Source organism: Moschus berezovskii, chromosome 27 (genome assembly GCF_049115385.1).
Source record: "Moschus berezovskii isolate FMDL1 chromosome 27, NW_MosBer_1.0, whole genome shotgun sequence".
Classification (NCBI taxonomy): Eukaryota; Metazoa; Chordata; class Mammalia; order Artiodactyla; family Moschidae; genus Moschus; species Moschus berezovskii.
In genome coordinates this window covers 25,020,577-25,035,308 of record NC_142486.1, presented here as the reverse complement: position 1 = coordinate 25,035,308, position 14,732 = coordinate 25,020,577, and the positions used below count along the sequence as shown (strand labels likewise).

The window sequence follows — 14,732 nt, the reverse complement described above, 5'->3', positions numbered from 1 at the left end:
TCTGGCTCTAGGTGAGTGATCACACCATCGTGATTATCTGGGTCGTGAAGATCTGTTTTGTACAGTTCTTCTGTGTATTCTTAACCACCTCTTCTTAATATCTTCTGCTTCTGTTAGATCCATACCATTTCTGTTCTTTATTGTGCCCATCTTTGCTTGAAATATTCTCCTGGTATCTCTAATTTTCTTGAAGAGATCTTTAGTCTTTCCCATTCTATTGTTTCCCTTTATTTCTTTGCACTGATCACCAAGAAAGTCTTTCTCATCTCTCTTTGCTATTTTTTGGAATTCTGCATTCAGATGGGTATATCTTTCCTTTTCTCCATTGCTTTTCACTTCTCTTCTTTTCTCAGCTCTTTGTAAGGCCTACTCAGTCAACCATTTTGCCTTTTTGTATTTCTTTTTATTGGGGATGCTCTTGATCACTGCCTCCTGTACAGTGTTGCGAATCTCCATCCATAGTTCTTCAGGCATTCTGTCTATCAGATCTAATTCTTCAAATCTATTTGTCACTTCCATTGTATAATCATAAGGGATTTGATTTATGTCATACCTGAATGGTCTAGTAGTTTTCCCTACTCTTTTCAATTTAAGTCTGAATTTGGCAATAAGGAGTTCATGATCTGAGCCACAGTCAACTCTTGGTCTTGCTTTTGCTGACTCTATAGAGCTTCTCTATCTTTGGCTGCAAAGAATATAATCAATCTGATTTCAGTATTGACCATCTGGTGATGTCCATGTGTAGAGTCTTCTCTTGTGTTGTTGAAAGAGGGTGTTTGCTATGACCAGTGCCTACTCTTGGCAAAACTCTCTTAGCCTTAGCCCTGCTTCATTTTATTCTCCAAGGCCAAATTTACCAGATAATCCAGGTATCTCTTGACTTCCTACTTTTGCATTCCAGTCCCCTATAATGAAAAGGACATCTTTTTTGGGTGTTAGTTCTAGAAGGTCTTATAGGCCTTCATAGAACCATTCAGCTTCTTTAGAATTACTGGTTGGGACATAGACTTGGATTACTGTGATATTGAATGGTTTGCCTTGGAAACAAACAGAGATCATTCTGTCATTTTTGAGATTGCACCCAAGTACTCCATTTTGGACTGTTTTGTTGGCTATTAATATAAACTGCTCTTTAAACATTGTAAAATACATTTGACTAGCAATGCAAATCTAAGACTGGTGTTGGTGATTGATAAATCCCTCTCAAGCATACATGTGTGTTATTTTCATTCTTTTGAATTAGGGAAGAAACCCCAGAGAAAGGTAAATAATAGGAAAAAGAATAAAAAATTCTCCTTTTAATGCCTGTGGTATAAAAGTTCTTTTTATTCATATTGACATATTTTATTCCTTTGAGAATTAATCACATTAACTCTGGATTAGAGGAAAGAGATTTTATCTTTTAAGATTAGTTTATGATTTTGCCTACTGTTTACATGTTTGTTTCATCTAGAAAAACAATGAAAATATGATATATGTACTGTTTAGTTTACTTTTTAATGGAGCAATAATTATAAAGACTGATTGTAAGCATATTTACTTATTAAAAGTAGAATTACACATCTCTAGAGCAGTCTGGGCTTCATATGAGTTAATCTAAGCTTAGAAATCAGAAATATGTTATTTTTTCAAGATTATTTAAATTATTTATCATTATTTTCTTTTTGGATCCCAGTTCCCAGATCAGGGATCAAACCCATAGCCTCTGCAGTTGGAAGTGCAGAGTTCTAACCACAAGTTCCTCCCCTGTTAGAAAACAGAAATGTGTTATTGACCCAACTTCCTTTTCCTTTTCCTCAACTTTTGTAGTGGGTGAATAACCCTAATCTGGAGACAACCTTAGATATGGTGGCTATGCAAAGCGAAATATGTTAATGAAATATCACAAAGATGTATGTTTCCCCTGGTGAAACAGTCTAGTTAATTATATTAATATTATACCAATGTCACTTTCTCAACTTTGACAGTACAGTATAGTTATGTACGATGTCACCGTTGGGGGAAGCTTAGTGCTGGGTAACCAGCCCCTGTACTATTTTTGCAGTTTCTCATGAGTCTATAGTTGATTACAAATAAAACTTTTGAAAAACTTCATCAGTTTGGAGCAGTTTGAAAAGTAATGTTATAAACATGGTGTGGATTCCTCAGGCATTAAAGAGATGGATTTATGAGTACCAACATGGGAGGAGGGAGGCCCTTGCCAGATCCTCGAGCAAAAAAGGCAAGTTGTCTCTCCATATTGATAGTGCATATAGCGAGTGTCCATTTTTGTAAAACAAAAGTCTTCTACAACAAAAGCTGTATATTCATAGATCATACACAAAGGCCTTGAAAGATTAGGCACCACATGTTGACACTGATGATCCCTAGGAGGAGGGAGTTGGGAGTGAGGGCATGCATATTTTACTTGATACTTGACGGTATTGTTTGAACTTCTGTCCAAAGGCTCTTCTTATTTTTATAATTTTTATAAAAAGCATATATGTAACCAAAGAAGTGTAGGGGCCTAATGAAACTTCAAGTTCTGATGTGTCCGTAAATATATATTCTGAGCTGCAAGTTTTTCAGTGTTTTGTCTCAGCCGACAACAGGCTTGTTTCGATCTCAGACTGGTTTGAACTGTTGTTCCTCTTGTTCTTGCGAAAAGTAGTCAATCCTGTCACTTCTCTGAAAAAAAAAAATTAATAACCGCTAATAGATCTTCCTGGGGTCTATAGCCATTTGGCTCTTTGGACACTTAGGGTAATGACAGTGGAGCCTCTTTTGTTTTTGAGTTATATTCTTGGATGCATTTTTAATGTGTTCATCTCCTGTGAAAAGAGAGCTTTTGAGGCATTTGTCTTCATGGCCAGAACATTTTGTCCATATGTTAGCATTTGTCCTGTTTTGTCTTTTCAGAAGTGCTGGACCAAGGTTTTCTCATTCATTTGTGTGAGTGTGTATGTGTGTGTGTGTGCATGTGCATACACCCGTGTGTGTGTATGAGATAATAAGCTGCCCAAGGGCATGGATTTCTGTCTTGATTTCCTCACTGCCCTATTCCCAGTGCCTAGAATAGTGACTCACTGGAAAAGACCCTGATGCTGGAAAAGATTGAGGGCAGGAGGAGAAGCGGGCAGCAGAGGATGAGATGGTTGGATGGCATCACTGATGTGGTGAACATGAGTTTGAGCAAACTCTGGGAAATGATGACTGACAGGGAAGCCTGGTGTGCTGCAGTCCATGGGGTTGCGAAGAGTCGGACACAACTTAGTGACTGAACAACAGCAATAGCATTGCTGTTGCTTCGCAGGCAGGTGTTGAATGAGTCATTATTTGTGTGTGTTGAGGAGTGTCAGTGTGATCATTATAAGAGTATCTCTTTTTCAGTTCTCCCGGGAACCACTTTGATACTGTTCTTCATGAATGACTTTTCAAATATTGACTCCCCTTTGAATGGGTTAGGGAGGCCTTTTGTGACATTGTCAATTTTATCATCAGTTGGGATGCTCTGGCTGCAAGGAACACTTAACTGGCCCTACAGAGATAACCCAGTGTGTTCTCTTGAATAACAAATGAAGGCCCTGGGCCAGGGAGGTTCTGTTCTTTCTGCTCTGCCATCACCGGATAGCAGCAAGGTGGCTGTAGCCATTCCAGGTGTCACGCCCGGACATGGCAGAATCCAGAGGCAGGAAGATGGGGAGTCTTCAGTTCCTCCAGGTCCTATTTAAGAACAGGAAGACTTTCCCCTCAGCCCCCATCTCAGTAGCAAGAAATCGGTCCTGTGCCCTGTCTGAACCCACCACTTGGAAGGGGAATGAGACCACTGTATTGACGTGGGCCTGTGTTAGTTTGCTTAGTATATTCAGGCAGCTGTAAGAAAACACCTCATAGTTGGTGGATTATAAAGAATAGAAATTTATTTCTAATGGTTCTGGAGGCTGGGAAGTCCAAGATCAAGATGCTGGCAGATACAGAATCTGGTGAGGGCCTACTTCCTGGTTCATAGATTTTTATCTTCTGACTGTGTGCTACATTGCAGAAGGGACAAGAGAGCTTTCTAGGGCTATTTTTATAAGGGCACTGATTGCATTCATGAGGGCTCCACTGTTAAGATCTAATCACCTCCAAAGGCTCCATCTTCTAACACCATCAACTTGGGAGTTGGTGGCGATTCAGATATTAGCAGGCTTCCATGATAGACTGAGTGGCTTTAAAGAACAGAAATTTATCTTCTCAGTTTTCGAGGCTGGAAAGTCCAAGATCAAGGTGCCAGCAGGGTTGGTTTGTGGCGAGACTTTTCTCCTTGGCTTGCAGACCAGTCTTCTCACTGTGTCCCCGCCTGGTCTTCTCATCTGTGCATGTGTGTCCCTAGCCTCTCTTCCTCTTCTTATGAGGACAGCAGTCCTGTTGGTTTAGGGCTGCACACTTATGACCTCACCTAGTATTGGCAATGGCAAGCCACTCCAGTACTCTTGCCTAGAAAATCACATGGACAGAGGAGCCTGGTAGGCTGCAGTCCATGGGGTCGCTACTAGTCGGACATGACTGAGCGACTTCACTTTCACTTTTCACTTTCACACACTGGGGAAGGAAATGGCAACCCACTCCAGTGTTCTTGCCTGGAGAATCCCAGGGACGGCGGAGCCTGGTCGGCTGCCGTCTATGGGGTCGCACAGAGTCGGACACGACTGAAGCGACTTAGCAGCAGCAGCAGCAGCAGTATTGATTAACTCCTTTAAAAGTCCTGTCTCCAAACAGTCACATTGGGGGTTAGGGCTTCAACATATGAATGGAGGGAACATAATTCACTCCAGAACAGGACCCAACCTGATTTCTGTTGGACAAAGACAGAAATCTGAATAAAATAGTGGTTCTGGGGTATTGATAGTATCCCCACAGTCAACAATCACCTTAATTATTCAGGGACACCCAGGACACGGAAGGACACAGCTGAAAAGAGTGGAATTGCACTAAAAAAGACTCATTTTATTTTTTGATGTCCAGGCCAGACTTAGGTGCAAATCTCATTTCTGCCACTTAGTAGGAAGTGACTTAACCTAGCTGAGTTTTGGCTTCCTCATCTGTAAAGTAGGGATAACCGACATGGTCTCAAAGGCCATTGTGAACAGTGAATGGGAAAAGGTATGTAAAGTGCTCAAGTGAAAGTGAAAGTCACTCAGTTGTGTCCAACTCTTTGTGACCCCATGGACTATACAGTCCATGGAATTCTCCAGGCCAGAATATTGGATTGGGTAGCCTTTCCCTTCTCCAGGAGATCTTCCCAACCCAGGTCTCCTGTATCACAGGTGGATTCTTTACCAGCTGAGCCACCAGGGAATCCCAGGGATACAGGAGTGGGTAACTTACCCCTTCTTCAGGGAATCTTCCCGACCCAGTGATTGAACCGGGGTCTCCTGCATTGCAGGCAGATTCTTTACCCATTGAGCTACCAGGGAAGCCCAGTGCCTAGTGCTGGGTGCCTGGTGAGTGCTCAGTGTCAGGGCTACTGTTATCCACTCTTTTGTCTTGGGATTGACCTTGTCTGTGCCATTTGAAACTTTCCCCAAACCACTGCACTGTGGGATACTTCTTTCCATTGATTTTCATAAAAACAAGAGCTCTTTTAAAGATGTGTAATTGTCTTAAGATAGCTCTAAAGCCATTAATAGTATTCCAATTTGTAAAACATTTATTTTCTTTTGGGTAGAAAAAATGCTTCAAAATGCATTTGAGAGGAAGTGTAGTGAAGAGCATGTCCTTTGATTCCAGACTTCCTGGGTCACGTCCAGCCCACCATAACTAGCCATGTCATCATGGCCCAGCCATGTCACTGTTCAGTAGCTTGGTTTCTCATCTGTGAAATGGGGGAATTGAGAGCCTGCCTCATAGGGGTTGTGAGAAGTGGCAGCATGACTGTCAAGTGCTTCTCCCTGTGACTGGCCAGCACCAACTACTGGCCCAATGTTTGTTATTCATTTTACTTAGAATTCCAGAGACACCTCGTGAAAGGGGAGAAACACTGGGGGTCTAAAAGAGGTGGAAAGTGAAAGTCGCTCAGTCGTGTCCGACTCTGTGAAACCCCATGGACTATACAGTCCGTGGAATTCCAGGCCAGAGTACTGGAGTGGGTAAGCTGTGCCATTCTCCAGGGGATCTTAGGAGAGGTGGGGAGTAAAGCAAATTTCATTCTCATTGGTGCCCTAGAGCACGGGTGGTGCCATTCTCATTGTCCTGTAGCAATCTGCAGGTGGCGTGGTACCAGCTGTATCATCTGCCTACAGATGAAGAAAAGTACTTGGTGAGACTGGATTTGAACCCAGCAGGGCATGAGACCAGGGCCCTAGCTCTTACCCATTATACTAAATGCCATAGGAGTGAACTTGTTTTCTTCTCCATCCTCCCCATCCTGCCAAGCACTGAGAATTATAGAAATGGGTGTGTAAATGACTACATTCATTTTAGGGTATTACTTTGCATGTTTGCTCTTGAGAAGTGTTGCTTTAGATCCCCCAACTTGATGGTTTCTATTATATTTTTTAATTAGGCTCTGCTAACAGAGATGATGGAGAGATGTAAGAAGCTAGGAAACAAGTAAGTATTTTGAAATTCATAAAGCCTGTATTTGAAAATAGAGTCAGTTGCTTTTTTTTGAGCTTGGCATGCTTTCATGGGCAAGAGGCCTGTGGAGCAGCAGAATAGCACCTGACCTCAAGAGTGCTGGAGGCCAGTTGCCTGGCTTCTGATACTGGCTCCACTCTTTCTTAGCTTTATGACCTTGGGTCACTTGCTTTGACCTTTCTGTGTCTCCATCTCTTCATCTATAAAATGGGTATAATAACAGTGCTTTCCCTGTGGGGCTGTGATAAGTGATAAAGTCAGGATAAACTGGAATTCTTGTCTTCCAGGCATAAGAGGTTTCTCCTCCACTCTCCTTTCAGTGGTAGATGAGGAGCCTGGAGTGAATTCTGTTCACCATTGTGTCCCTAGGTCCTAGAACAATGCTTTTCATGAGAGATGTGGATGTATATTTGCAGCTTGGATCAGTATTGTTACTTAGTGTTTAGTTTTATTAGTGCACTGAAGGCTCCCTCTGTTTTCGTCTGCTTAAATGGATTTGATTACTTTCTTATTTACTATCCATCCATTGATCTGTGTACTCATTCACTCATCCATCCATCCATCTTCCATTCTGCCAGCCAATTGAATATTTATCAAGCTCTGAATATGCACAAAACACTGTGTTAGTCTCTAGAGGTTGCCTTTTTACTGCAGTTTTTTTTCCCCCCAACGCTACCATTAAAGGGCTGTCAGTTATCTTTTCTAACAGCATACATCCTAAAATGAAAGCGACTTTCTTCAAGGGAAGCTCTGCTGATGTGGGGCATATGTGTCTTGCAGTGCCTTGCTGTTGAACTCTGTGATGTCGGCTTTCCGGGCCGAGTTCATTGCTACAAGGTCCATGGATTTCATTGGCATGATTAAGGAGTGCGACGAGTCCGGTTTCCCCAAGGTAGGCTCTTGACTTAATGCTTGGTGGAGAACAGATAGGCAGTGTTTGCCTGACAGCTCTCCACGGAGAGGGAGTCTGGTGTTGGGGGCAGCTCGGGCCAAGAGGAAAACAGGTGAAGGCTGTGTTTCTGGAGTGCAGAGGAAGACGAATTAGCGACTGGGATTGTGAGACGCATGTGATTGCCGAGAGTCAGGCTTCTGTGAGTCCTAAGTCCATCCAGTTAGCTCACTATGAAGTGTTTAGGAAAAACTTTGGTCTTGCATCTTTAAAACTATATCTTCTTCCATTAATTATGAAAAACTTTGTCCAGGAGAATAGTATGGCCCACAGATTGGACCCGTACACAGAGCCAGCTCTTTGTTCCGACCTTCTCAGTCTAACTTGCATAAGTTTGTGGCAGAACTTCAGAAAATGGTCGTTGGAAGATTAACCTTGAGATCGGCTGACTGTGCCAGCCTTTTCCTTTGTTTTCTCAAGTTACCCTGATTTTGAATTTCTGAGATTGTAATGTTTGCTATATTTCTTAGCATCTCCTTTTTCGCTCCCTGGGGTTAAACTTGGCCTTGGCTGATCCTCCTGAGAGTGATCGACTTCAGATTCTCAATGAAGCTTGGAAAGTTATCACTAAATTGAAGAATCCACAGGTGGGTGACAATTTAGACCTTGTTTTGACTGCTTTGTGCCCAAGTTATGTAGTATATTCTTTCTTTAAAAAATTTCTCTTTCAACTAATCATCCTTATTTTTTAAAAAATGAAATCTACTTTGTTTAATTGTATTGTTTATCAACCTGTAATGGAGAACTTACAACTTTAAAGATGTATTTCTTGATTTTTGTGTCCCTATTATGTCTTATTCTTGTGGCCTTAAGATGTGAGAAGTGTAAAATTATGAATACTTGAAACTTGAAAAGACCTGTAGCTCTGCAAAGGGCATTCTAAGTTCAGCAGTTGATAGCACCGTTGACCCTTGAACAAGATGGGTTTGGACTGCACAGATCCACTTATACGTGGACTTTTTTTTTTCAGTGGTAAATACCATGATACTGTACAGCCGTTGGTTGGTTAAATCCACAGAAGCGAAATTGCAAATACAGAGGAATCATGGATACAGAGGGCTGACTATAAGTTATACATGATGTTTGACTGCATAGAGGATCAGTGTCCCTAAACCCTGTGTTGTTTAAAGGTCAAATTGTATTTGGATTTGAAAAAAAGATGAGCAATCAAGCCAGTAATTAGCAGAAGGGAATTCCAATTTCCATCCCTTGAATGGACAGCTGAAGCCTCTTTCTCCCCATTCTTCTGACATGGGAAGTCTTAGGAAGAGGACCCAACTGATTTTAGTTGCTCTGATGCATGTAGTGCTGGTCAGCGTTCTATAGGTTTGTGGAAGCATGCCAGCAATTTATGTGGGTGCCACTGGGGAATGGTATTGGCTGTCTTTGTGGCCACACTTCACCACACTCTGCACGTGTTTGTACTTGTTTGTTTAGTTTGTTGTAACAGCATATAATAGATCATGTGGCTTCTATACTATAGAAATTTATTTCTCACAGTTCTGAAGGCTCGAAGTACAGAATCAGGGTGTCAGCATGGTTGGTTGGAGAAGGAAATGGCAGCCCACTCCAGAATTCTTGCCTGAGAAATTCTGTGGACACAGCAACCTGGCGGGCTACAGTCTGTGGGGTTGTTAAGAGTCAGACATGACGTAGCAACTCAACAGCAACAACATAGCATGGTTGGGTTCTGATGAAGACCCTCTTCCCCGTTGCAGACTGCCAGCTTCTCCTCGTCACGTGGCAGAAGGAGGGAGGAGACCTCTAGGGTCCCTTTTACAAGGGCACTAATTCCATTCACAGGGTCTTCACCCTCGTGACCTAACCACTGCCCAAAAACCCTGCATCCTAATATCATCACATCAGCGGCTAAGATTTCAACATATGTGTTCAAGGAGGATTTTCAGGGGGAATAATCCAGGGGGATATTCAGACCATAACACAACGAGTAAGTGAATATTGGATGTAGCATTTGATTGGGTCATTTATTATGATTATAAACCCCTTGCTAGGTATTTCCTTGGTGGTCCAGTGGCTAAGACTATGTGCTCCCAATGTGGGGGGCCCTGGGTTTGATCCTTGTTCAGGGAACTAAATCCCACATTGCACAATTAAAAGATCCACATGCTGCAACTAAGACCTGGTCAAATAAATACTATTTTTGGAGAAGGAAATGGCAACCCACTACAGTGTTCTTGCCTGGAGAATCCCAGGGACGGGGGAGCCTGGTGGGCTCTCATATATGGGGTTGCACAGAGTCGGACGTGACTGAAGTGACTGAGCAGCAGCAGCAGCAGAAGCTTATTTATACAATTGTGTGCCTATGTTGTGCTCAGCCATATCTGACTGTTTGCCCCCTGGAGTATAGCCTGCCAGGCTCCTCTGTCCATGGAATTTTCCAGGCAAGAATACCGGGGTGGGTTGCGATTTCCTATACCTATGTTCAGCAAAATCCTTGCTAAACTCCATCTATTGAAATTCCCTGTTTAACTTAAACTGATTGGCCAATGAAAACAGCTTATTTAGGATATTTAAGTCAGAAACCTCTGGGCCTCTGGTGCCTGTACTTCAGGACTTCAAAGCAACCTTGCATCAAAAGCTTATAATAATTTTCTCCAGTCTTTAACTTCATATTATCCTCATTAAGTCCCTCTTCGCATTCCCGTTAGACCTTAGAATGTTCCTGTCTTGTCTTGTGTGAATGAGACACCTGTTTTCTCCCCTTCCCTTTCTTCTTTCTTTTCCATGGAGTGTCAGGACAGAAGTGGCATCCTTGGAGACTCTATTTTTCCTTTCTTTTTTGAGCTGCGCCTTGTGGCATGTGGGATCTTAGTTCCCTGACCAGGGTTCGAACACGTGGCTCCTGCATTAGGAGCATAGAGTCTTAACCACTGGACTGCCGGGGAAGTCCCAGATTCTATTTTTCCTTGGCCATTTTTTCCCATTTGCATGTTTTCTGGAGCAGACAGCCTTACTAAGTTGGTCATCACCGTTTCCATGACCATCTCATTATCTTTCCTACTTGAATCTAACACATCCTTTCTTACCTAAAACCTTTGTGGTTTCTTAACCCTTTTACAACATATATACATCTCCCCTCTCTAGGACAAATGGTTTGTTTTTAAAGGCAGGAGGCCTGTTTTTTCTCAGGACAGTCAAACATCACATCTTAAACAATGCTTGAATTTTCAACCAGATCCGTGGTCCTTGAGACCTGATGAGGACTCCCCACTGTTATCTCTATTGCCCTGTGGTTCTTCCCGTTCTCCAGGCGGGGCAGAGCTTCCCAGATTTCTGTTTTGGCCCAAGTAGCGATTCTGGAATGAAAGTCTAATTAGTTTCAGGCAACTTATATTTCCTCATCTCACCTCTCAGGGGTAGAATCTGTCAATGGGCCAGAGTTTTCTGTACATGACTCTTGAAATCCCTATCAGTAGTTTTAGAGCCCTTGAAGGAATTGGTACATTATGAGTTTTTGCCATATGGTCAATTGTAAAGCCATCTTTGCTTTTTCTTTGTAGGACTACATTAATTGTGCTGAAGTGTGGGTGGAGTACACCTGCAAGCATTTCACGGTATGTGTACTGTGGTATTGATTGTTTTTGTGGTATTGTGTGTTGTATATTTTTTTCATGTTCATAATTGTGAATAAGTCTAGCATAGACCTTTATGCATTTTGTGATGCTAATTATCCTTAATTTATGAAAATTGTACCTTTTATAATGTAATGAAGCATTAATATATGAGCTATAACAAAAGGGTTCACACTTACATGTACGTTTGGGAAATACTGCATTTTACAAAGTTAAGCAGATTTTTTTTTTCACCACAATACACCTTAGGTGCTTATTGTTAAAGTTCATTGTGACTTTCCATGGAAGTCTAGTCAGCAGTGTTTTCCAAACATATTTGATTTGCTTGTAATTTAATTTTTTTCTAAGCAAGCAAAGATGCTTCTTTCCCTAGGCCCAGCTAGAAATGCTGGACTAGAAGCCCAGCTTGAGAAATACTGATCTTGTCAATGAGCAGAGACTTTAGAAGCAGGTAGAAGTGGTTTCAAATCCTGTTGCCAGGTGTTTATTTTAATCAACTCTTAAAAATATTGAAGTTTAACCTACATGAAGAAAACTTACAGAAACAGTAAGTTTGCTATTCAGTGAATCTTCACTGATACACCCAGGGAATCATGGTCTAGATAAATAACTCCCCATCCCCACCCCAGCCTGAAGCCCCCCATACTTCCCTCTCAGTCATGGCCTTGGAAGTTGAACATAAACACCATCTGGCCTCTTAACTCCAGAAATGGGTTTTGCCTCATTTTGAGCATTATTGTAAATGTTATTCTGTTAATTTTCTTTCTTTCATCCAGTTTTTGTTTTATGGAAACTTCTAGCACATGAGCTCCCTTGTGCTCATTACCCAGAAGTGACCAGCTTATGACAGATGTTGTTTCATTTGTGCCCTACCCCTTCTCCCCGCCCCTGGAAGCACAGCTTTATCATCGTATTTTACTAGTCAGTGTCTCAGTGTATAGCTCTGATATAGAACTTCCTTTTCTGAAACAAAATCTCAATATATTATCCTAACCGAGAAAATTAATAATCTTTTAATACCATTGAAACTTGATAAATGTTCAGATTTCCCCTAGTTGTCTCATAAATTTTTCATACTTTGTTCAGTCAGGATTAAAATGGGCTAAGCACATACGTTGTAAAACACTTTAATTCTAGTCCTTTTAACCTTTAAGTTCCCCTCTCTTCCCCTCTTTCTCTCCTTCCCTCCCTGTTCCCCTCCGTTTTTACTGTTATTTATTGAAGAAATCGGGTCCTTTGTCCTGTAGAGTTTCCCAGTCTGGACTGGCCAGAGGCATCCCTCTAGTGGTGTTAACATGTTCTTCTGCCTCCAGTGTTTCCTGTAAATCGGCTGTTAGTTCTGGAGATAGGAGACTTCATCAGCCTTGTATTTGACTTTCTGACACCATGGGTGCTGGTGTGGTGCTTCTCCTGGAAGGCTCATGGTATCTGGTTGTTTCTCCATGACATGGGTAGCCATCAAAGTGCATTCATCTCATCAATAGTGGTTTGCAACCACTATTGCAAAATAGTGATTTTCAGAGTTATTATCATTTCTCCTGTATTTGTTAGCTGGAATACTTGTATTGATATGAAGAGAAATTTTTCACGCCACATATTTGGTTACCCTGAGGTACGGTTTGTACAGAAAGCCAAGATGCTCATTTTTGTCCTTGTTACTTACTAGTTTTTAGAATGAGTCAATCCCCTAGCATCCTCAAAAGTGACCAGTGAGTAGTAGTTGCTGTTGGTATCTTTAGGGACTCTTGGGTTGAAATATATTTGCTGTGTATCAATCCTTGCAGTTATTTTATTCTTACTGATGCTCAGTGGCCCCATCTTTATCCAGTGAGTGCTTTATTAGGTTGGCTTCTGAGTCCTGACATAGTCTCTGTAGCCTTTGATACCTTCTTTGCTTTCTATATAAGATGCTCCAGCCTCCCTTGTACTTTCTTATCCCACATTTGGAATCAGCCCTTTCTCTCAGAAGCTTTGGTTCCTTTCAGTGCCACTGTCAGATTTCTTTGTTAGTGCTATGACACTGGCTAAGCCATTTAACTTCTCTGAGCCTTAACTTCCTCATCTGTAAAATGGGGATAATGATGTTCATGCTGGGGAGTTTAATGAGCATAAAATGAGTACATACTGGCAACTATTTGGATGGTGTACTATGTGCCAGGCATTTTACCTCTACGCTGCACAGCTTTGTATTGACCTTGTCAGTAAACTTCACTGTTCCGGTTATACAGACCAGACATCAGCTTGCTTTTTCTGTAGAAGGCCACTATTCCTGTATTTGAGACTCTGTGGACCATGTGATCTCTGTTATGATACACGTGTCCGTCATTGCCACTGTACATAAAGCAATCGTAGACCTTACATGAGTGAGGTGACTGTGTTCTAGTAAGTTCTGTTTATGCACATTGAAATTTGAAGCTCATACAATATTTCCAAATATTATTCTTTTAGTGTGAATGTAAAAATCATTCTTTGCTCCTGGGTTGTATGAAAATAGGTACCAGGGTGGATTTAGGCTGTAGTTGGCTGGCCCCTAACACAGCTGAGAAAAGTGCGGTGCAGTGGGCATTGGGTCACCCAGCCTGTGCTCTTCTCATAGAGCCTCGCTGCTCTTTGCAGCACTGGGGAGGGGCCCAGGGTGGGCGGGCAGAAAGTGGCACGTTGGATTTCACCAGTGCTCAAGGAAAGCTGGGATGGTATTACTCCAGAACCTTGAGATCAGTGTTTGAATCCTGACTTGGTGCAGACATAGATGTCTTTAGGGCTTTGATATGGGGGGAATATTCCCTCTGACATTACTTGTAGCAGGGTAGTTGAAACTGTTCCCTGGAAGGTGTGTGCTGTACCCTGAAAATGTTAGTTCTTTCTACCAGAAAAATGGTCAACAACTGTCATTCAGTGTCTAATACAGGTCTGATTTTTTCCCCTCTTAGAAACGAGAGGTGAACACTGTTCTGGCTGATGTCATCAAGCACATGACTCCAGATCGTGCCTTTGAAGACTCCTATCCTCAGGTGACAGCTTTGTATTTCTCATTGCCACATTTTTAGGAATTTTATTCTGTTGCATTGAGTAAGTATTTTGCATGGGGGTCAGGCTGTCAAGTCAGGTAATTCTGGGTTTGAGTCCTAACTTTGCCATGTCCCAGCCATGTGGCCATTAATCAGTTACTTTGTCTTGCTGTGCCTGAATTTTCTTACCTGTAAAATGGGAAAAATAATAGTCCTATCCGAGTGGTTGTGAGAATTGAGTGAGGTGTGATGTGTGAGGTACAGTTGCTTGGCATGAGTAAGTAAGATGGCTGTGTCCTTCAGTTAAGCTAACCTTTTATTTGGAAATAAATTCAAACTTTATTGGGAAGTTAAAAGAAAAGCTCCGAAAGCTCCCATTATTTTTTACCCAGATTCACTGACTGAATATTTTCCTTGTTTACTTTATTATTATCATTGTATGTACACAATAGCACACATATTCCTATATGTGTATGTACAGTTTTTTAAAACCAGTTGAGGGTAAATTGCATCCGTCATGCCGTTTTTGCCTCTAAAGAGTTCAGTGAGTATTTCCTAAGAACAAGGACATCCTCCTTTATA

General features: G+C 41.8%; 1 protein-coding gene across 4 annotated transcripts in view; it reads left to right on the top strand.

Moving 5' to 3' along the window:
• VPS35L (VPS35 endosomal protein sorting factor like) overlaps positions 1-14,732 on the top strand; it is a 146,335-nt gene that overhangs the window by 67,480 nt on the left and 64,123 nt on the right. For 3 of the 4 annotated variants that reach the window (XM_055409583.2, XM_088833181.1, XM_088833182.1), the window contains exons 15-19: positions 6,527-6,573; positions 7,381-7,492; positions 8,020-8,136; positions 11,071-11,124; positions 14,073-14,153. In XM_055409583.2, coding sequence (XP_055265558.2) covers positions 6,527-6,573; positions 7,381-7,492; positions 8,020-8,136; positions 11,071-11,124; positions 14,073-14,153 — 411 coding nt within the window. The remainder of the gene's footprint in view (positions 1-6,526; positions 6,574-7,380; positions 7,493-8,019; positions 8,137-11,070; positions 11,125-14,072; positions 14,154-14,732) is intronic. The other variant, XM_088833183.1, reaches the window with a different exon arrangement.